This window comes from Macrobrachium rosenbergii, chromosome 12 (genome assembly GCF_040412425.1).
Source record: "Macrobrachium rosenbergii isolate ZJJX-2024 chromosome 12, ASM4041242v1, whole genome shotgun sequence".
In the NCBI taxonomy this organism is placed as follows: domain Eukaryota; kingdom Metazoa; phylum Arthropoda; class Malacostraca; order Decapoda; family Palaemonidae; genus Macrobrachium; species Macrobrachium rosenbergii.
In genome coordinates this window covers 103,171,801-103,196,320 of record NC_089752.1, presented here as the reverse complement: position 1 = coordinate 103,196,320, position 24,520 = coordinate 103,171,801, and the positions used below count along the sequence as shown (strand labels likewise).

Below are 24,520 nucleotides of genomic sequence, written 5' to 3'. Positions count from 1 at the left end.
AAGAAGAAAGGCAGATTTACCAATTCATCTTTCAGTCTCTGATATCTCTCTGCTTCTTCTTTTTCCTGCTTTGCTTCTTTACGCTCTGCAGCAATGCCTTTCTTCTTCTGATATGTAAACTGGGTATCTTCCTCAGCCTTCAACATCTCTGTCTTCAGTCTGTCATATTCTTCCTTTAAGGATCCTGAACTGCAAGGATACAGAAAGTTATTCAGGGAGTGAGAAATAGGATCTCAGAGAAAAGCAGATGCATCAAGAACAGATTTACACACAACATTTTTTTTAATGAATAAAAGTAAATTACATCTTTCCTCCTTCTAAGCTGGCAGGCTAACAATTTTATCTAAAATATGCAATATCATGAACCTCAAACTGCTTTTCCCATTAAGGACATAATACAGGAAAAGTTTTCAATAAAAAAAAAAGGGTTCACAAAGCATCACAAACAGTATATCAGTGAACAAAAGACAGCAAATCATGGCATGCAAAGTATTACAGTGTTTTATAATTTAATAACTGCTAAATCACATTTCCAGAACTCAGACTCTAATAAAGCTTCCCCATTTCCTTTTTTTCTAAATGAGGTGAAAATGAAAACAAGGAAAAATTATGGAAATTGAACAAACATAATCTCAGCAATAGTCAATATTTAAACATCTTTATAGGGGAAAGCCACTGTAATCAAGTTTTCACATACCAGTTGGGTCTTTACTGGGCATATACAACTATCCTTCCCATTCCTTGCAAAATGTCAGGAAAACTTGAAACATCAGGAGTGAATATTTAAAATTTTTCGTATAAGATTTTATTAGACATCAGTTAAACAACAAAATCAAGATGTGGTATAGCAAATTTCAATTGCAGTACTGATTTGAACGCTTAACAAAAAGCATAGAATGTAATAAGTTTGAAATGTCATGATGATAAATTTGCTTACACAATTTTCATAAATTTCATTGATAAAAATATGCCACTTTTACTATTACTATTAAAACTAGTACCATAAGATCACATTATTTTAAAAAAGGTCTGAGACCTATGACTGCCAAAAGCAGGGCACCTTCTAAGTGTTCTTCTCTAATGTCAAAAGGGAAGGTATGCAACAAGGCTTTCCTATGTCACTCCTAAAAGCTGTGTTTATCAGAGACCTTCTATGGTCTCTAAATTAAAATATTTCAACTAACATAATCCCAATGCCTTCATCTTGAAAACTTTAACACCTATTCCAAAACAAAGCTGAGCCTCCATCTTAAGTGACAAGTAAATCCATAGCGCTGTGCAGATGGCCATCATGTCTGGCAGTCATCAACATTACCTGGCATTGAAAATTGTGAACATACACCTCATAGCTACAAAATTACAAGTTTTTCAGTATTGTGTATATTTCCTATGTACATAAACCAGAGCCTTTTATGTAGGAGTAATCTTTTAGCACAAAATGGAATTGATCACTGAAACTCTGTAGCAAGGCGTTGGTAGGTGAAGGAGTGGGGGGGATACTGCTACTTGCCAGTTGTCACCAAGCATTTTTTCCTTCGGTATCAGGGCTGGGCAGAGTGGCTAAAGTGGGATTATAACATGCTCCAGTTTGGATGCTTTAAAAAATAAAAAAAATTAATTACAAAATTTAGTCATTTGTACCTAAGGGAATAATACAAACCATTGCCTTAGGTAGGCAACTGACTGGCAAGTATAATCTCCATCTGGAAATGTCATGTTCCCAGCTGTGATAGTGATAAGGCCCTAAACCCAAGGGAGAAATGTCAGAAATTTCACTTATGTAGGAAAATCTCTGCAAAACAAGAGTGACTCCTGCAAGGGATGACACGGTTGAAAGGCAACTAAAATACAGCCAATAAAATTGATGGGCTCGGATTACAGCTCTACTGACCCTCCCACCCTGCCCCCACCCTTAAAGAGGAGGGCAGGGAGAGATGCATTTTATAAAATGAAGCTCAAAGACTGGATGCTTAATTGTGTAGCTTACTTGCAACTGTGCCAAACTCAGCATGCACTCAATCCACATTGCTTTTCTGTCTGAGAGCTTGGGTGTCAACACAACATGTCGAGCAGCTACCCCAGGTCACAAAAAGAAGGTATCCAGGAACTTTTAGGCAATGTTTCTTTGGTACAACAATGTAAAGATGGTCTGATGACTCCAGACACCTACCCTTATATTCTTAAGAGTTCAGCACTTTTGCCACAAGTTAAGGAATGAATGAGAAAAGATTTCCAACCCTCAAAAGTACTGGACAAAATAAGAAAGGAGATGTAACTCATTACTGTAATATGCTTCTCCAAGGCTATGGCTTGCAAGAGGACAGAGTCTTGAGTGTAAGACAGTCCAAGGCCTCCCCCAAGGGCTTGTTTACTGTGTTAGGCTATGGAGGATGAGAATCATCTCCTATTCTTGAGACCGAAGCTCACAAGGAGGACAAGACTGTTCCAAGCTCCTCATGAGCAAGGATAATTACACCAAAGCAGAGAGAGCTATGCCCTTCAGACTAAAAACTTAGCTTATGGCTGGGAAATGTGTCTTTCCACTGCTGAAACTGACAGGAGTTTGTCTTGACAGAGGTAGACAAGGATGTCTGCAATCCACTGAACAGAAGCACCAACCAGAGAAAGTGGGAAAGCCTCCCTTAAAGAAAAATAAACTACCCTTTTCTGTTAGTATGAAATGACTCAGTAGGTGTGCACCAACATGTCATCTGAGTTAAGATTATTAGCTAACATATCCCAGCAAGCTTTCCACTTATCTCTAATTTAATAAAGGGTCATTTGCTTACAATCTCCATATCAGATATTTAAAATCAACCATTTATGTAATCCCACAACTATTTAACTGCCAGACCTATTGTTCCTTCCACATATACCTGCATGAGCTGATTAGCAACACTCACCCAGATACAATTATACATATGCAGGAGGACCAGCCAAACCTCCAATTCTTATACCAGTTAATGAGAAGTCATTAACTTCTTTAGTGAAGATAAAACAGTGCTAAAATCACGATAAACAACGAAATTTTTGCAAAAACACCCTACATTGAAAACACACCTTGCAGCTTCTACCACTGTATACTTATCAGCTTATTGGATGGCATAAGGGAGAACAGACGGGTACGAGGTCAAAGGTAAGGGTCACAGAAGAGGGAGCTCCTCAACAGTGGGTCGGAGAAAACCACCCTCCCACAACCCCCACCACCCCGTGACACCCTTGACATTTATGCTCATCATACTCTCTGCCATAAGAATCAACAATTATTATTCAAATCAAAGTCAGAACCAAGATTTACATAAAAAACAATGTCACTCACCAAAGATGTCACAAACGAGAGCAGACCAATATGTTCACCAAGAGCCCCCTTAAAGTAGTCAACCAGCTTTGAGCATGGCTGAAGAAAATGTGAATGCCAACAATCAAGTGAGTGGGTGACTTGATCACTGGTAGTTACCTACCTTGTTACCAAGCTTCAACGACTGAACCAGTTTTAGCCTGAGGTAAGTATCTACATTCTCACAGGAACAGAGGCCTAGGACAGGGAGGCCACCCTTGACATACGTACTCGATGTCTTTCTGGCATGTGACACACGAGGCTCACCGTAAACAAATAACTAAATAGACATTTCTTCCTTTTCTTTTATATGGTAACTGCATGTCTCACTTATGGTAATTAAAAAAACATTCATTTTTTTCTTTTGCTAAGAAAAATTAGTAAAGATTTGCCTCTGGAAGTATATGGAAACTAGAATTACTGTACACTTAAATATTAAGAGAAAAATACACCTAACAATTCAGTTGGTACACAAGCAAAGTTTGTATAAAAAATTTGGCTGATTTGAGCAACAAGCTTAAAAGGTTGCCAACAACTGGCCTAAGATAACATAATATGTGTGAAGTAACTGCAAAGCTGAAACCAGAACAAGAACGCTCCTAAATACTTAGAAAATCGACAAATAAAGACAGCTTACAAAACACCTGACAAACTCTTAAAAATCTAGTAAAAGATGAACTTGGGTGCAAAAATTCACATTCTTCTAATAAACTAAAGTCCAACAGCTAATAAAATTGCAGTATCATGTAATAATGAAAACACAAGGTCAGGAGGAGAGCTATAACATACAACTATAATTGGACTCCATAAGAGTGGAACATCATTTAAGATGGGGACAATCCCCTCTGGAGTACATATTCTTCATTTTGAAGTACTATAAGTCTACTGACTTTCTCCAAAATAGGATTGTAATTTTGAACAGTATAGTTATCCTATAGATAAACTTACCCACTGATTTCCTCAAAGAGCAGAGTCCTTTCCTTAGGATTCTTCATAGCTATGGACTCAACAGCACCTTGGAAGACCAAGAAGTTTTTACCTTTTACATTAATACCAAGCGCCTCAAGTTCTTTCATGTATGTCTGGCTGCTTACAACCTGTTGGGAAATGGAGAGATACTGTATTTCTGAATATATATATATAGAGAGAGAGAGAGAGAGAGAGAGAGAGAGAGAGAGAGAGAGAGAGAGAGAGAGAGAGAGAGAGAATGCTAATGTACAGAAATGCTATATTTTTTTACTCATATGAAATACTAAGTGGTACAGTGTTAAATATCAAAATGTAGTACAATTACCTTTTCATTGATTTTATGGTCTGACGATGATCCTTGTACAAGACGTGTGAACCGTTTTTCAGACCCATCTTCCATCTGGAACACAGCTGTGACTTGTGCAGAGCGAGACACTGGCTTACCAATGGATGCTCCATGAATTAGGTCACTGAGTCTCTTAACACGAAGACTAGAAGTTTTTTCTCCCATAACAAAAGAGATGGCATCCATAAAATTGGATTTGCCTAAAAAGAAAAGATAAGAATTAAAGAGAGAATGTCATTTAAACATGGTTTTTAAGCTACAATAAAAAAAACTACGTTATCAGCATTAATAAAAAAATAAAACTTTTTGTTTTTACAGTACATAGGCTACAAAAAATCCAATATCTTTTAATCAGAGCTATAAAATCCCAAACTGAATCAGTCTGGGTGGGTCATGTGCAAAGAGCCCAGTATTCCTGTGTGGCTTTGGGATGTGCAACCGTGATGCAATACAACTGTAGCCAATCAGACAGCTTTCCTCACTCTCATCAGATGTTCAAAGACTAATTATTAATACAGGTAAACAATCTATAGTCATTAGTGTACACAGTGAGAATAAGTGTTTTGAGTGACTAGTAACAATCATAAACAGTATTACTCTACTGTTCTGCAAGGCCATGTGTCATTCTCTTCCGTAATTTCAAAGATGGTTGGGCTGCTGTACCTACCAGGATTAACATCATTTTCAAAGTGTTTATCCAAGTTACTGAGCTGTGCCACTCACTTATTTTCATTCATTCACATGTTCATTCAATTTTCTCACCTTTACAATGTGTAGTGAGTTTATTACTATTTCAGTACCTTTTGCCTCTGAATTGTGACTTACTACTGTTGCTTTCAGTTTTCAGTCATTTCTTAGGTCACATAATTCTATTAAGTATGTATTTCTTGATCAAATTTTCATTTTTCCCCGGGTTTAAAATGAACAATAGAGAAAATGATAAGTCCTGCAGCTCATCTGTGATCTCCATAAATACACAATTAATGTGCAAGTGTGAACTGGTCAGTCAATCAGTGGTTTCTGTACAATCAGCGATGTGTATATAAATGCTGTGCTTCCAGTGCCACAATTGGCGACTCCTTGGACTCATCTTCTCTTTACATTCCAAAGAACTGCCACTAATTCTCAACAGCCTGGGATGGCAGCCCACTTGGCCATCTGACTTACCAACTGACGGAGGGACCATCTCCCTTTGCTTATTTTTGATACTTGCCATCACAGTTGCGTTGTTCATAAACACTACCGAGTTTCACTTAATTTTTGGTGTTTACATGTAAACACCAAAAATTTTTTTCATAGTATTCTCTTCTGGAAAGGGGAGGGGGTAAATATGCCTTCAACTACAGTAAGTACTAGAGCATGAGGATTTACGTTATAGCAGCAAGGTATCCTGCAGACTCTCATATCAGCAACTTTAGGGAGGTACCAGCACATTACCTATCTCAACATCAATCAGCTCGGGTCAATTATCATTCTTGGAGAAGCTGGTACCTTTACCAGCAGCTGTTTTCTTGGTGCCTGATGTGATACTGGTCATGACATGCCTTGCCCCGCTTTAGTAGGAAATGAAGAAAGACTGACCTTCCTTGATGGTTGGATCGCAGGAACCACCTTGTAGAAGTTCCTATAAACTCTCCATTGCCAGAGATGCTTTTGTTCTTGAAAGACGTTTCAAGTGCACACTCGAACAATTTGTTTGCTTTGGGAATGCAGATGCAAGGTGAATCTCAGTAACTAGTGAACATACTTGAAATGGGCACAGAAACTTTGTCAGTGCAAGCATTTTGTTATCTGTTGAGGTGACACTTGGTAGTGTTTACGAGCGACAACACGACTGCGATGACACGTATCAACAAGCAAAGGGAGATGGTCCCTCTGTCAGTTGGCCCAGTGGGCTGCTTGCTAAACCTGTCTTCTCAGGCTGTTGAAATTTAATGGCATTCCTTTGAAGTGTGAAAAGAGGAGTCCAAAGAACCACCCGTTGTGGCACTGGAAGCACAACATTTATATACAGTACGCCAATGACCATACAAAACCACTGATTGACTTACCAGTTCACACTCGCACATTGCGTGTTTAATGTTATCAAAATATATACCAGTATTATGGCTGAAAAAACATGTACAGAGCACACAACTAGGGCATAAGGAAGAATCCTTTTAATAAAATTTCAATGTAATTTACGAAAAAATCAGCTTAGGTATTGCAACAAACATTTTAACTGATAACCCAAATGTTGATAATGAATTCATGAACGCTGAAAACTACAAACAAAATGAAAACAAAAAATAACATTGTACGGTAAACACAAGAAATTTGTTTTAGGTTTGCTTATTAGGATAAGATTTTCAGTATGTTTAATTCAATAAAAATATAGCCTATACTTCATGGTGTTTATTTGTAGAGATGCATAAGCCTAGCCTATGAGAGGCATACGTGTATATTTACATGTATGCATTGAGTTACATAAACTACTCACTTACTGTGGTGCCCTAAAACAATATCTTTATTTATGTTCCTTTACTGCAGTACAGTATTGTACTTAATACAGTACAGTAATTTAGTGTTGCATAGCATCAAGGTAAATTACATTCTTTGCAATTGCTCAACTCTCTCTTCCTCTTTCTCTCTCTGGGTTTTCTTCTTAAGAAAAAAAATTTTTGAGAGAAATGCTATACAGAATTCTTTATGGAAAAAACTTTTAACTGAAACAATACAGAGCCAAGCAAATTGGTGTGCTTGCCTACTGAGAGAGAGTGGGTATGGACTTTGGCACTTTCCATATTACCATCAGTTAAATGTGCAAAGGGTAATGTTCGATTCAAGATGTTATCAGTTATTTAATAACAAAACTGTGAAAATGGTTGTTTATTGATAATGAATGACAAGATTACAGTTCAAGATACACAGAAGCCATTTTAGAAGGATTTCTCTAATGCAAAGGGTAAATTCAAATACTAACTGGCAACCCTCTTTCCAAGGGTGCCAGTTATGAGGAATTTTACTGAAATAACAAGTTCTAATAATGATGATATCTGAGTAAATACCAATAACATTACATTATTACAGAGTTTGGCTGGGTAAAAGTGTTGATACTCTATAGCACCTTGGCAAACATTAGCCTATGAGATACCTAAACTTTAGATGTACATTTCAAACCATTTTATGGGAAAATGGGCTTACATATATGCTGTCAATCACAATATCTCATCAGCTGCCTCGGCTGAAGAGCTGACTTTTCTCATTCCCTATACAGTATTGCAAGAAAATGAGAACAGCCAGTCTCAATTTTGGAGCAACTGTGCCTTGAAAGATGCCAAAATCAACCAATTATTAAGACAACAAAGCAAATGGGCCAAGCTGATAGCAAAGACAACACTCGGAAGAATAACTGTGGGGCAGAAAAAATTCCAGAGCACAGGGCCTTAAACAAGAAGACTAGCCAGTCACAGATGAAGCAGAAGTACAGTACTTCCAAGTCCTGGCACACGGGTGCTGTACCTGGAAATATGTACCTTTGGGTACCTCGAAAGCATGAAGTCACCCTCTCTAACAGAGTTCTACATGGACCAGAGGGTTTCCATTCAGCAGAGAGAGATCAATGACTGGTCTCCAGCGGCCAGTCAACTTCCCAACCAGGAACTGATAAAATCCTGTACAAACCAAGAGAGTAGTCGCTAATGACTTCAAGTGTATCCTTCTCCAGCATTGCTTGAACTTCTGCATGGAGTGAGAGAGATCTGGGCAAGCCCGTAGAATATGCTAGGAAAGGGTTCAGTTTGTGAGAATGGGGAAGGTATCAATCCATGAAAGGCAGTAACTGTCCCAAAAGATGGGTTACTAAGGCTCCACCTCCTATTGCTGCTACAATGTACAGTAATATGACAAGCTTCCCAACCTTGTGACAGCAGGATAAAAGGATTGCTAACTACATCATCCTTCACCCTTCTTCCTCTGCCTGCCCTTCTGAGCCAAAGCTAGGGAGAATCTCTAAAAGAACCAAGAAGAATCCAGGACCTTGGACAAAGAAGAAAACTGGGTGCCTGATCAACCTTTCAAAGATATAAGGACTCTTCCTAAGCCAGATGTTGATATTTAGCCAACCCTAAAAGCTAGGTGGCACATACCTCTGAAGACCCTAAAGGGATTTTACAGGAAACAGAAAGGTTTTCCCCTGCCAGCTCAACCTTGCTCTTCAAAAACAGAAAGAGGCACACCACCAATCTGTTCTGAAGAGTGAGACTCTCATCCAAAACCCATCTTGAGAAATCCCCACAAATGGCAATGTGGAGTCTCAAGGTAAGGTTTGTGCAAAGGTCTGCAGACAGGTGCCAAAGATCAAATTTCTCTTTCCTGAGACCACAGTCATCGGAACTTCCTTCACTTCTTTGGTAGACTCATATGAGAAAGCATAGTAAGCCATTGTGTTTAGCCATAAGTCTAACATCAATGAAGCTTGGGATAAAATCATGGCAGCTGACTCCACGGTTCCTGCCTCAACAGCGATGTGAATTCCTCTCACATAAAGGCATCCCAGGGGAAGGTCTTCGTCAGCCCATAGAATGACAAGTCAACCTACAAGGGAAGGCATCAGCATCCTCCAGTGTAGTATCTTTGCTAATGAATGCGAGGCAGGAAAAACAACTTGGATGTATAACTAGAAGAGAAGGAATTCTCTGATCTGGAGATGGGTAAGGATGGCTAGTATTTTAAACATATTTTGGTATTTTCATTTGGAAATACAGACACTTAGGCAATGCTGAAATCTGACTATTTATTCTGCCGTAAGTTCTAACAACGTAAACAAACGAATGGGGAAACAGCTATATTGATTTTGAGGAATTTTATTTTAACATATATCAGTTTACCTTTGTATACCCATTTACATTTACGCATTAAAATAAAAGTAATTCCATAATAATGCATGTCTTTTAACAACTTAAAAATGAGTCTCCTAATTCTTTTGTTTTTTGGCTCAATCAGCTGATTCCAAGAATGTAAATATTAGCCTAGCCTACATAAATGCGCATGGCGGATGATTTTTTTTCAATACATATTATGATGATGATGTAACATGATAATAGAGTATAAATGGATTCAATAAATAAAATATTTGTTCCATTAGCATTACCTTATCTTTAACACAGCTGTAATAACCTAGTGACTTATACAAATGGATACTGTGCATAACAATAGTTCACACATACACATTTTATATCTTGTTTATGGTAATACAATATGGTAACAATGATGAGAAAGTTGCTGTATAAAAATACATTAATGGTGATAAAACCACACACAATACCGATGGTAAGCTGTGGGTAACCACAGTTAGGCTACCTACCAAATTGTGTCAATTACATTGTGTCAAAATAGTTTTGCCTGGATTAGCCTAAAAGAATGACGAAATTTTCAAGAATTACTTTTAAAGAGATTATATTGGCAGCTTGGAATTACTTTTAAAGAAATTATATTGGCAGCTTGCAAGTGCCTATCCCCAGAAAACACCAATTGATAATTAATTTTATGGCAAAATTATATCGAAAGCTTGCAAGTAATCTAGACCCAGTAAACAAAACATAATGCATGCAAAAGTTGCAGCCTAAAGAAATGGCGTAACACATATGAGGATTACTTTTAGGGCAGAGCTACTATCGGCAGCTCACAACACTAGATGTAAACAAAAGACTTTTAGACAAAATTCTGTTGATGAATCAACTTAATAACAAAACAAGGAAAAAAACTCATCCTGAGATTTCCAGAAGGTTACCAATATGAGTTCCAGTGGATGTGTACACCACTGAAATCCAGATATTATACCTGGAAAATAATGAATACGGCTGCCGCCATACTCAGTGTTCACCCAAGCACGGCAGGAACACACTGAGGTTATCTGCTAAAGTCACTCCTAATATTCCCACTAGCGGGTGGAACTGGCCACCTACACAGACGTGTGAATTGTTACCTGCAAAATTTTGAATTCAAGCTGCTGTGTAAGTGAACTAATAGTTATGTAACTACTTGGTAAGTTACTCATATAAAACCAGGGTTTTTGGGAGGGGAAAATACAAAGTGAAATAAAAGGATTTATTCTAACATGACCATATTTCTGCAAGTTCTGATTGTAATTAGGATCAGGTTTACTGAAGGTTTTTACAACTGCTTTATGCACTAGGTAAGTAAGGACCTGGTGACCAGATCACATATGTGGAGAACCATGCGAGATCCTGGCGCCTTAAGTTAGGTTACGAAGGGAGCCACTTAACCTTAGGTTAGGTTTGGTTAAGTCGCAACCCCACTGGGCTACTTTGAGTTGAAATTCCCTAGGTAAGGTTAGGTGGGGAAGTAGGAGGGGCAAAGCACCTAGTCCTTGGATAGTTAAGGAACCGGCCCCCTAGGTTAGTTTAGTTGGGTCCAGAGGTGGCAAAGCCCCTTGGCTAGTGAAGAACCTTGTACCCTAGGTTAGATCCATCCTTGTATTTCACTCATTTTGTGTCTTCCATTATCTAATTACTATGCTTTCCAATAATGATCCCCCAAACTGTAGGATATAAAGTCCAATATCTCCATAACTACTTGTCTCCTAACGAAATGAACCTCAGAAAAATTTTAAGCACCTATGAAAATGGAAAATTTAAGGAACAGCTCTGCATGGAGATACTGCTCATGAATGAAATTTTTTGACTGATTACAGAAGAGGGTGTTAATAATGCAGTATAGGTGAGATAACAGTAAATGTAAAGGAAAAGGCCACATGAAGATAGCCTTTATTAATATTATTTTTTGGCTATACAATATAGGAAAGGTTGTATATAATGCAGTACAGGCGAGATAATCTGAGAAAATTACCAAGACAACATGAAATTTACTATCTTATGTTTATGTTTTACATTAATCCCTGAGTGACAAGTACTAAAATGGCAGAAGCTAAGTGGGACACCGTGTTTACTACCAGCCCCTCAAGGGGAAGTAAAAATTTAGATTTTCTACATTAGGCTATGTAACCAATACATTCCGTTAAAAACCTATATATTTGTGAGGCTATCCCCTTTACAATTACCATGATAACTTGAAAAATATAACAAAATGATGTGAGACATTTGCCATCTTTTGTTTATGTTTTTATCAAAAAGCTGCAAGGAAGCCATGTTTAGTACAAGCTGATCAGGTATTAACATGAGAACATAAACAAACAACAGTAAGTTTATCACATCATTTCAGTAAATTTCCCTCGTTATCGCCCATCATTCTGTGACCACTCCCAGGAAGCCTAGGCCTACATACAAAACAATGTGAATCTTTTTCTGTAGAATGAGGTTACCAATAATTTTGCAGTAGAGTCAGGCTGCATGGTACAATACAGAAAAGTTGAATTCTGATGTCAAAGCCAACACAAGTTCTAGCCTAGCCTAAAGCAATTATAGTCATCCTAAAAGTAAAACTTCTGAGACTACCACCACAGCCATGTTCCTGCCAGTTGATGACCGTAATACTAACCCCCTTTTGCTTATAGGCTACTTTTGTTGATGTTTACGCATTTTTGTTTGTGTTAATGATATTTACAGCCTTATGCTCATTCCCAAGGGGACTGGTATTAAAAATGGTGCCCATTTTGCACATAAACTGATTGTTGCCAAACCAGAGGGGCGGTGAAGTACTTTTCAGGGTACTTCTAAGTATTAACTCCACACAAACTGTACAGAACGGCTCCAATGTAAACACGAGAGACATTCAGGAGTTGTACATTCAAGAGGGAATTGGCTAAGGAAATCTACATTACAAAAGGAACCATACTAACCTAATGTACCCTACCTAACCTAACCTAGTAGGCCATGTTACTTAGCTGGGGGCTCCGGCCCCCACAGCCCCCGGTGAAGGAAACCACTTTTTACCAAAAGTTCCCAGTATTATTATACTTTACACCCGGTCTGCAACCCAACTATGGAACCCACATAGATAGCACACAATGACAGGAGTTTAAAACACCCCCATCTTTCCAATCGCTAATTAATAGTTTCAGAGATGTGATTGATAAATGTTAAAAAATTACCAATACAGTATATGACAGAGCTATATAACCTTGTTTTCTGTTACTACCTTCCTCACATCACTCGTTTTCTGTAACTCTTGTGGCTAGCGCACGCAGCGCAACATTATCACCTGGCAGATCATACGAGCTTGCCAAGACTCTTTAAAGATGCGGATAAGGCGTTCCGCCACGCCCAAACTGAAAGCAGAAATGCTAAAAAAAAATGACCATTAAAAAAGTAATCATTCTCATTGTTGGGTTATGTTAAGGTAGTGACAATCAGAAAATGATAGTTTTCCTGAAGATAAAAACATCAGAAAACAACAAAAAAAGAAAACTAACAAGAATAAAAGTTTCTTTAAGCTGGCTGGAGGCTTCCAAACAATGACCTTAGTTGAAAACTAAGCATTTCCATAAACAATAATGGGATGAAACAGGCAAAAACCATCCAAACCAGCAAGAAAAATAGTGTGTGTAGCCTGAGAGGCAGTCAAGGTGTAAAGTTATAATTTTACCAAGTTCACCTAGCCTATAACAGTGCGCATGCGCAATAGCAAAAATATATTGAGTTCTGAGGTTAATTACAGTTGAGGGTAATTCTAAGTATTAGCTCTGCACCTGTTTTTACCTTGGAAACAGGTTTTTTCTGCACTTTTGGGGCTTCTGATACTGGCGGTGCATTTGTTTTTGTTGGCCAAATGGAATGCCCCTTCGCTGTGTTTAGTACTGGCCTGGGGGGCCGGTAACCATACGTTAACAAGTTATCGCACTTGCCGAAGAGGATATGAACTGTTCCAAACTGACGTACCCGTGCTCTTTCTCGTGAAGATCACGTATGGAAACCCCTTGTTGGACGGGCTTCAGGGGTTAATTACATTCGTGTGACAAAAATTGAACGTAAATCCATAATTAGCAACCAAAAAACTGTAGAAAAAAGTAAAGTTAGAAGGAAATCGCCGCCGCAGAGCTACTGCTTAGATCTACCCAGTTGAGCAACAAAATATTACAGTATATTCTTAAGAAACAAACAAAATACTATAGAAAAAGTCAATTAAAATTTAGAAAAGGTCAATTTCCAAGGTAACAGGCCTGCCTGACACGGAGCTAATACTTACTCCTACCCTTTTCAGTTTTGCCTAGCCTACACCTATTAGGCCTGGGCCAAGACAAGGGTAGCATGCATAGAGGGGGGGTCAAGCCTTACTAGGGGGGTAAACCCCCATCCCCCAGAACGAGAAGTTAAGGGAAGCCCCACCACAGCCAGGTCAGGGCACGGCGTCCGAGGTTAGGTTAGGTAGCCTAAGTCTGGTTAGGTCATAGTCCCTCCGAAATGCCCACAAGGCCTACAGTAGCCCTGACTCCTTGGTCCTACAAATACTAAACACTACAACAGCCCCGACTCCACGGTCTTACAAATACTCAACATTTCAATCGCTGATTTCTTACCGGATCCATTGGGGCCAATGACGGCCGTAAAAGGTTTAAGAGGTCCGATGACATATTCGCCTTTATAGGACTTGAAGTTATCCACCTCGATATATCTTAATATGGCCTTCATTTTGTTTTAATCTACTCCAAAGAGAATTTCCCCGGTAATTTGCACGAGCTTTTAGCCATGCCTGTGCATGGTTACAATCTCACTTCAGTGTTTGTTTACAGTTTGACGTCAGGAAAATGGCGCGAATAACACTAATAACAAACCGAAAGGCTTACGCGATGGTTCCAACTTAGATTCAACCCTTATTTTTCACATAAGTAATATATGCATTTGGTCGCTTTTCAACACTATCCTTTATTCAATATTTATCATTTCATAAATGAAACAATAAAATCCACCATAAATAAAAATATTAATGAGCGTCGTCTGCTACGACAGCGGGTAGGATCCCTTCTGTATACGATAATTTCCAATAGCGTTTGTGACGACGTTGAGACGTTCGCTGAGCTCTGCACAGGAAAATGATACACATACAGTCATAATATTTTTGAGCTATCACTCAGCATGGAATTATAACAGCTGTCGTAACGGTTTCTGAATGTTATGCTTTGAACATGAGGAAAACATAACACTCGAACGTTTTATTATTGAGACTGATTCAAAATTTTCATTAACATTGAGCAAACGTCAACTGGGGACAAGCTTTAAACCAGTTTTCGCTATCGGGAAAATAAAAAAGCAAATGCGTAAAAGGGGATAACCCGGCATTTTGACTACTACTGATAAAGATAAACATAAAGATAACCTCCTATTCTGCGGGAGCTACGATACTGACGAGAAAACACTGAAAGACAATTATAAAATATGAGAAGCACCTTATTTTGAAAACGTACATAGACCCGCCAGAGAGGGAATTATCCCTGTGGAGGACTGTACATAAAACCAAACAAAGTGAAACTGTTAAGATAGACATGGGAGAAAATACATAAAAATAAATAGCACAAAGGAGCGTAGCTTAGTGTAGCCGTGTTGTTGATCTTCAATTACCAGCATCATGAAGTTGATATTGTTGTCAATGTAATATTAAAAAGATGTGAGACAAAGAAAGATCTCATGGATAACCTGATTACAGTAAATGAACATTTGCAGTGCTGAGCATACCGAGAGCCAGATCACGAGTATTTACGATATGTGCAAGCAGCTGGGAATACTAGACATTACATATTAAAAAGTGACCCAATTGTGAGAGAATTCATAAGGATCACGATATGATAAAACTAGTATAGGAAACATAACATGTAAGGGATAGATATTATGTTACTTTTTGTTTCTAAAAAGATAAGTGATGATCGTCACACCGTGCCTCTTCGGTTAAAAATCCACAAACTGTGTGAGGTTTCGGAAGTATGATGTGAATCATGCGGTGAACGACAGATATTGTAAAACATAAGACAAGCAGAATGCTTGGATTAGGACAGAAACAGAACTGCCCATGTACACTGATTCTGGGGGATTGCAAACAGATGGGGTTCCATGGATATTCCGCCTGTGGAAAAACAAACATTAGATTAGAGACCTTCATCGAAATGAGTATGGTATTATAAGCACTAAATACTGAATGAGACTTGCTTGAGGGAATGATAACGGTTTAACCTGACATTAAGGGATACAGAATATATGCTGGTGAAATTGGGCGACATGTAAAAATGGGTGGAAGTTAAACACTTGAAATTAAATTAATATCAATGAAAGTTGGAAAAATGTATTATCAAGGGGTTGGGGAAACCTCGGTAGAATGAAAATCTGTCTTTCAGTGGCTCAGATCAACCAGATAAAATACGTTCACACAAACACACACACACACACACACACACACACACACACACACACATATATATATATATATATATATATATATATATATATATATATATATATATATATATATATATATATATATATATACATACATACTACTGTTCGTATGATAGAATACAGTTCACTCCATAAAAGCTGGATTTGTGATATGATAGAATTTACAGGTGTTCGTCTTCCAGGGTCTGAGAACCATTCACCAAGAAGACCAAAGTAAGTGATAATAACAGGAAGACTGATCCAGATATTTGAAGCAAAGCAAACGAAAGCTTTTGAGTCGAGTCGCAAGTTTTAAGACGCTGTGGTAACTCATCAGAACAAGACTGCCAAGGACTGCAGGTATACATTCCCTACTAAAATAGAACCCATGTTAGCAGAGCAGGAAATCTTTTAACAATGGTCAATTCGTACATGACCTAAATACATTTACGAAAGACAGGAAACAAACGTTGACGGATGAAAAACTGATTGGAAATGTAAAGTGAAGAGTTGCAATGCACGCCTATACACGTGACGAAAGTTTTAAGTGTGTTCCTAAAATATATTTGCAGATGTTTGCTTCACATATTCAGATTAGGTAGGCTACATCAGTGTGCCAAGGTTATTTCCCCTCCTCCAAAACAGGACGGAAGAAACATATACAGCCGAATTTTTACAAAATTTTTGGAATGACGCCCCAATCTAAACCCTAAGGGCTACATGATGGTTTGAAGAAGCTCATATGAACTGTTTACGTAATCATCTTCCAGATGTATCTCTTTCAGCAGGCCTTTTTCACTTATTTCAAAGCATATGCCGAAAGGTTGTGGAATGTGGTTTTAAAGAAAGATATCACAGAGATACCGAATTTAGCGTGAAAGTTCGGTGTTTCCTGCTCTTGCATTACTTCCGACGGATGATGTGGTGAATGGTTCCGACCAAGGTCTAAAGAATACTTTAGACCTTGGTTTCGACGAACTTGCAGACGACGAGGAGGACCTCCCTCGAGAACTGGTTTCGTGCTCTGAGGAAGCATGCTATATTGGTTGCGAAAGAGGCAGTGGTCATCGCCGAGGGCGAATAGCACCCTTGTTCCCAATTTCCCTATGGAATATACGTAAGAGAGAGAAAACCCTGCAAGACCTTCCTCGCACCAATAACAATTGAGAAGAGTATCATAAATCGCTTGAAAGTTCTGTTTCTGGTGCTCATCCCAATATTTGGAAGCTTATTTCGAACTTGGAAAAAGAAGAGCGCCTTGTCCAATTGAGAAATATTCAGTCTGAAGGATGTTATGAAATACCAGTTAAAGGGTACGACAAGGACTTGAACGGACGTTTGAAAAATATCGTTTGGCGGTATGATCCACAGAAGAAAAAAAAGCGTTCTTGAGGGTAGTAGGATATTACATTATTACAACTATCATTTAACCTCACTTTTTTATATCGTTTAATAAATATTTTTTTGGTCAAATTTCACTTATACCATTCATTATTTTTAATTGTTAATAAATATACAGAGTACAATTTACTGCCATTATCATAAATAACAGGAAAGTCAACTATGCTGAATAGCATATTGGAAAATATTTTGAATGGCTTATTGGAAAATATTCTAAAAAAATGCCACAAATTCGGGTTTTAGGTTTATTTCAAATTGTGATGAAATTTTAACAGTCCCTTCATTCCCGGAAGTCAAATAACCGGGTGTGAGCTAAACAGAATAGCAGTTAACTAGGGCTCAACATACAGGGAGTGAAAATACTGGGTCAAAGTTCTGGGAGTCAAAATACCTTGAACCATATATATATATATATATATATATATATATATATATATATATATATATATATATATATATTATATATATATAAATTTGGTTCTACAAAGTATTTTGAAAGTGATTGAAGAATAAAACTAAGTTCATAAATATATACCTATGCATACACATATATATATATATATATATATATATATATATATATATATATATATATATATATATATATATATATATATATATATATATATATGTATATATATATATATATATATATATACATATATATATACACACATATACAGTATATGAGAAAATTCCAGTTCAATAGGCAGCCTAACTCCATAATCCAACCAAACTCCAAAGAAAAATAAGGGGTAAGAAATAAAAGACTGAGGCTCAACTCTAGATAAGCAATAAATCGGTATCATGAATGATGAAAGATCATAAGATTTGGGGAAAACGGAGAGTGCGAGTGGATTCCGAAGCTTGTGGGGTCAAGGAAAGAAACTGTCAGAGGTCAGAGTAACTCAAGGATTAGTGGCGTAAATGGTACTTCAAGGCCGCCTGAGAGGATTCGGGTACCTTCCTTCCTGGGAGGATGCGGGACCCCTCTCCCCCAGGGTTAATGTCTCCCTCTCGAGAGAGTTCGGGGCCCTCCGGAGAGGATTCGTGACCCTCTACTTCTTGAGATCTTTTGGGACCCTCTGTTTCTTGAGAATGCTCTGGACCTTCTCTTTTCTGAGAGCACTTGCTACCTCTCCCCGAGGTCACTGGACTAATCAGGAAGCTACCTTACGACCGAGACAGACAGTCGAGCAAAGAGATAACAGCGCAGTCATCGATTCAACGAATCGTCCCTGATATAGTCCTGTCGAGGGCGACGACAAACAAATGAAGCACCACGCGTATGGCAGCAAATATCTCACATGGGGCGGATAAAGAAACGACAACATAAAACCTAGACAGACAGCTGGGACGACGAAACAGCTTAATAGACATCACAGGAAAACATCTCGGTTTTCAGACGCAGATTTAGCAATTTAAGATTTTGTACTTCGTAAGCTTGCTGTCATGAATTGATCTGACATAGAAGTGACAGATCACGACTCATTAAAGGCAAGGTCAAACAAGACATCAATTAAGAGGCAATTGAGCGCCTATAGGGCAACTAGCTTATAATTTAGAATAGAAAGTTTGGGTAGTTTTAAAACTGGTTAGGCGACAATTTGTCTGCTTTGTTCTATCACTCCTTGTCTTTGTTTCTTTTGAGGAACAGCATCCTTAAAAGAATATACTTAACCTCAAAGATTCCTTCCAGTTATGCATACATACAGACACACGCACAAACATATATAATTTATATATAATATATATATATAATATATATATACAATATATATATATATATATATATATATATATATATATATATATATATATATATATATATATATATATATATAGTGAACCTGAGGATTATACCTATTATTCAAAATTTCCCCGGAAGTAATTACATACGCACACAAAAACGGAAAAATAAAAGGCAGAATTTCATTACAGAACTTTTGCTTGCATTTTACTGCGCTATTCGATCATACTAAAACCACGTGCATTTTCTGTGATTTTTAGAACATACATACATTTTATATTTATATACATTATATATATATATATATATATATATATATATATATATATATATATATATATATATATATATATATATTCAACTGGCAAAGAGGTAGATCAATCAATGGTACTCAAAGTAACAGAATGAATTGCAAGAAAATGTGCTCGAGTAGAATTAACACATCAAAATCGTCCACGAGGAGCCTGTATGATCTCTTATTTTGCAACGAACATTCTGCCACCGTACAATATGTATTGGGATTCAGAACAATGCTCATCACAAATGATAAAAAAAGACTACTATTCACACATTCGCTGGTTACATTTCTCGCTGCTGCCGCTTTCTGCCAGTTTTGTTTACTTTGACGCTCAAGGTGGGCACGTCATGTGCTGGGCGTAACCTCATCCACATTTGTTTGCATTACAGCTTGGTTATTCTGTACTGCAATAAATGAACATAATTTATGTTGATAATCAGACAAATTATCAGTGTGGAATGAAAGAAAGAATGCTATAACGAAGATAAGTTGAATTTAAACTCGACAACAAAAGCGATGCTGTACGATAGTTTTCGACTTGCAAAGACAGCTGAGCTTTTTATGTGCGCCAGTCATAACATGGACGTTGAATTGTGAACAATCCGTTCTTGTAGCCGCATCGGTCACCATGGCCCACTCAACCATGAATGGTCATCACAGCCCTGGTAAAATTGTCTACAAATTAGTACTCACCGGTGGTAAGTAACAATTCGTATTCGAAGTCATTTGTATTGTCTTTGTACTCTGCCAGCTACCATAATACAGATTGTTTTGTCCCAACCTGACAAGGAGTGAGCCCACCTCTCCGCAGGTAATGACGAAATCTTGTGATTAACAGACTGGAGTCATTTAATACGAATCCTGATCAACATGGGAACATTTACTTTTATTCTGGAACGGTCGCGTATCGGTAAGAAGTGGCAAATGTACACAGAGGACGAATGCCGTCGGGAGTAACAAAGCGGCAAAACAGCGCCACGTTAGATGGTGCTACCTTTTCCGTGGGGATTTTTCACTCGCGCCTGTTAAAAACAATTACTGCGCCGGTTGTTGTCAAAGGCGACAGTTCTGTTTACTCTAGTATGCGGAGTCAATACAAGTTGTACAACAATTGTAATATGCTGGATCAACTAGCAGAGTGTGGGTCGTTTAGCTGTGGATAAGGGGAAATTTGAATCGGTTTCGATATGCATTGGTCTTACTGTTTATGAAAATCCTTACTAGACCATGCTTTGTCCATGCGGTAATGATAAAGAATTTGGGTAACTGTAATTTTCATAACTCATGATTATCGTAATTGTGATTGCAGGAATTTAATCAATTCATTAGCGTGATTGAGACCATTCTCAGTCGGTCGAAACTAGTTATATATATATATATATATATATATATATATATATATATATATATATATATATATATATATATATTAAATATATGTATGATATATATATAATTTTATTACACCGTGAAATTTTTTATATTCATAAATATTATGCTACAAATTTCGTTTAATATCCAGTTGACAAGAACTATGCTTCGAGAATAACTTGCACCCAAGGGAAATTACAAGTGATAAGACTGTGCTTTGTCACCAGTGGGATTCGAACTGCCCGGAAACAACGAAAATAAATTGACTATGATCATTGAGACATTAAGAGACCATTAGTGGCTCAGCGGTCATAGCTCTTGTGCTTTCGTAGATTCCTGAACAGTCGGCAGTTCGAATCCCATTATTGACGAAGCACTTGTTTATAGTTCACCTTGGGTATAAATATTTCCCGAGGTATGGTGAACTGAATATTAAACGAAGTTTGTAGCGTAATATTCCTCTGAAAACTCTGTTATCAGATCTACAAAATTTTTGGATATAGGCATAGTATGTCATATATTGTTCACGGGGACATAGCATTACTGATTATACTGGACTGTTGTATAATCTTACTTTCGTATGCAAGTTTCACAGTTTGTTCAGAAAGTCTTAATTAGACTTGCTATTGTTTGATTTGCAATTTTTAAAAATTCCTACTCGAGAGACTGTGTACTGTTTATTATTGTTGCATATTTGTATTCAACCTCATTAGTCTTTATTATATATATATATATATATATATATATATATATATATATATATATATATATATATATATATATATATATATACACACATATATATATACACATATATATATATATATACACATATATATAAACACGGTATTCCAGTGAAGGTATCACTAGCTTTCGTTAGGATATGTTTATGCAAATTTAATGGAAGCGAAATTCGCAGAGAGTAAAGTACCAAAGAAAAGAGAAACTCGTGGAAAGGTTTGAGTTTCTTGAAATGCTACTCTTACCCTGTCCTTGATTTAAGTACTCTGGCGGAATGCCCTAATACTCTCTCTCTCTCTCTCTCTCTCTCTCTCTCTCTCTCTCTCTCTCTCTCTCTCTCTCTCTCTCTCTCTCTCTCTGCCAGGAAAACTGACCACGGAAGTCAAAGGTTTGTTTAATAAATCTGATGTTCTTTTTTTTCTGGCAGAGTGAGTCATCAGGTGGGAGTTTATTTTCAGAGCATGTCCGTCTATTATTGCGTGTGCAGTGGCCGCCTAATTCGTGGCTGTGCATAGGGTAATGGGATCTCAGAACTCTCTCTCTCTCTCTCTCTCTCTCTCTCTCTGTTTGGTTTTGGTTTCAGACGTATTTATTTCGATCACGTTTGTTTCTATTTATGTGAACCCACAGAAAAGTTTTTAGACCAGTACAGTGCAGTAATCCTAGAACCGATTTTGAACATGGCTGTAAATTCTAACTTTCATTCTTGCGATTTGAGACAGAGAGCTGCTGGACACGTGCAGTGCAGTGAACATTCGCATGGTGATCCGCAGTTTGTATGTTTGTACGTTCGAGCCTGTGTGGCTCATAGCCAACGTTTTAATCCACCAAAGCTGTTGGCCAACTGTGAGGTTTCCTTAGTCGTCGGTAGCCTTTTCAACCATTTTGGTTTTATGATGGCGGCTTGCTTTCCAACTTAGATTTTTAGGAATCTGATGAATACTGATGGCCGGGGATTGGAGGGGGAGTTAAGAAATCAAGTTAAGGGCGATACTACAGAGGATGGTCCTAAGCCTATAATTGCTTTAAGTAGGATTTTCTGGGTACACAACAAGGGTGCAGAAGTTCATGTGAAAATGCTGATGTCACTGGCACAAGTTTTCAGTATCTTATAATTAGACTACGTGTATGGTTTTGATTCAACATTTGTTTTGCTCCGTTCCACGTGTTAGTATAATTCGATATATCTATCGTGCTCTGTTCCATGTATTATTGTAACCGTTAAAGCCTTGAACTTTTAACAACTATCCTTTGCTTTGATGACAAACATGAACTGCTGTTCTGTCTGTTTGTTTGTTAAGTGAGCCATAAATTGAATATCTTGTCACAACTCCGATTTTGTTTTCGTTAAATAGACTGATCATCTTCAAGGCTAGCCACTTGCTAATCGTTAGTGCGTTCTGTTGCTTTGTGATGGCCATATAAAACAGGCTCACGTGATTGGTAACAAAAGCAGTTTTAATAACGTTTAAATTGGTGAGAAAGTGAGTTATATGATATCTCGTTGCTGCACATACGCAAATGGTAAGCTTATCACTGCTGTCCAAATATAACTTTTAGGTAACGACCACGTGGTGCTGAACAAGGTCTAGAGAAGGCTGGGTGAAATTTCTCCGGAGTCTGGGATTTAGGTCGAGGTATTTAGCTATAAATTAATATGCCTGGCTTCCCTTTGATGTGAGCGTGTGCTCTTTTTTTTTTTTTTTTATTTGTCTTCACTTCTTGATGTACGCGGAGATAATAACTAATCCTTTTAAAAATATATTCTTGATATTCAGCAAACTTTCGTGGTCGTACTGCTTTGCTTTCATGCCTTTCTGAGAAAAAAGAATATATACGCAAACACGAACATGCCTCTCTCTCTCTCTCTCTCTCTCTCTCTCTCTCTCTCTCTCTCTCTCCCGTATTGTTGGGGTAGGCTATTCTGACGCTTCTTGCCGATATAAAAAAATATTCTTTAAAATGTTTACGACCAAGTATTGGTTTCTTTATGCATTGCTGTTATTATTTGTGTACTAAAATAATTTTACGCTCCTTTGTACAAGTATTCATTTGGAAAATATGTAAGCCATTTATGGGCTCATATGCTGACTGTCATGCGCAGATAAGGTTTTGTCATGAAACTTTGACCTTTTTTTAATGAGTTTCCCTTTCAGTGCCGAATGACCTCATGAATCTAGCTAAAAAAAAAGTCACAGTTAAAAAAGTCACATTAATCTTTCCTAGATAGTGACCCCAAGGGTAACAAGCCCGTATGTTTCCTGTCCACCATTGCGGCGAGTTTAGTACAAGCCCGTTGGAGATTTTTTTAAAACTCGATATGTATCCGCCTTTGTGGCGTGTTTAGTACAAGCCCGTTGGAGATTTTTTTTTAAAACTCGGTATGTATCCACCTTTGCGGCGTGTTTAGTACAAGCCCGTTGGAGATTTTTTAAACTGCATGTATCCACCTTTGAGGCGTGTTTAGTACAAGCCCGTTGGAGATTTTGTTAAAATTCTGTATGTATCCACCTTTGCTGCATGTTTAGTACAAGCCTGTTGGAAATTTTTTAAAAATGCATGTATCCACCTTTGCGGCGTGTTTAATACAAGCCCGTTGGAGATTTTTTTAAAACTCGGTATGTATCCACCTTTGCGACGTGTTTAGTACAAGCCTATTGGAAATTTTTTTAAAATGCATGTATCCACCTTTGCGGCGTGTTTAGTACAAGCCCGTCGGAGTTTTTTTTTAACTGCATGTATCCACCTTTGCGGCGTGTTTAGTACAACCCGTTGGAGATTTTTTTAAAACTCGCTATGTATCCACCTTTGCGGCATGTTTAGTACAAGCCGGTTGGAGATTTTTTAACTCAGTATGTATCCACCTTTGAGGCGTGTTTAGTACAAGCCCATTGGAGATTATTTAAAAACTCAGTATGTATCCATCTTTGAGGCGTGTTTAGTACAAGCCCGTTAGGGATTTTTTTTAGCTCGGTATGTATCCACC

General features: G+C 37.7%; 2 protein-coding genes across 5 annotated transcripts in view; one reads left to right on the top strand and one right to left on the bottom strand.

Moving 5' to 3' along the window:
- Positions 1-14,629, bottom strand: part of SMC1 (structural maintenance of chromosomes 1) — a 67,346-nt gene extending 52,717 nt beyond the window's left edge. For all 3 annotated transcript variants that reach the window (XR_010854689.1, XM_067112565.1, XM_067112564.1), the window contains exons 1-4: positions 14,128-14,629; positions 4,632-4,852; positions 4,286-4,434; positions 21-189 (exon numbers count right to left, since the gene is read on the bottom strand). Coding sequence is in view for 2 of the 3 variants with exons in the window: in XM_067112565.1 (XP_066968666.1) it covers positions 21-189; positions 4,286-4,434; positions 4,632-4,852; positions 14,128-14,239 (651 nt within the window). In the remaining variant the exon portion in view is untranslated. The remainder of the gene's footprint in view (positions 1-20; positions 190-4,285; positions 4,435-4,631; positions 4,853-14,127) is intronic.
- Positions 14,630-19,730: 5,101 nt separating this feature from the next.
- Positions 19,731-24,520, top strand: part of Ttd14 (TRPL translocation defect 14) — a 171,983-nt gene continuing 167,193 nt past the window's right edge. Inside the window, exon 1 of one of the 2 annotated variants that reach the window (XM_067112562.1) lies at positions 19,731-20,120. In XM_067112562.1, the coding sequence (XP_066968663.1) occupies positions 20,051-20,120 (70 nt within the window). In that variant the 5' untranslated portion in view covers positions 19,731-20,050. The remainder of the gene's footprint in view (positions 20,121-24,520) is intronic. The other variant, XR_010854688.1, reaches the window with a different exon arrangement.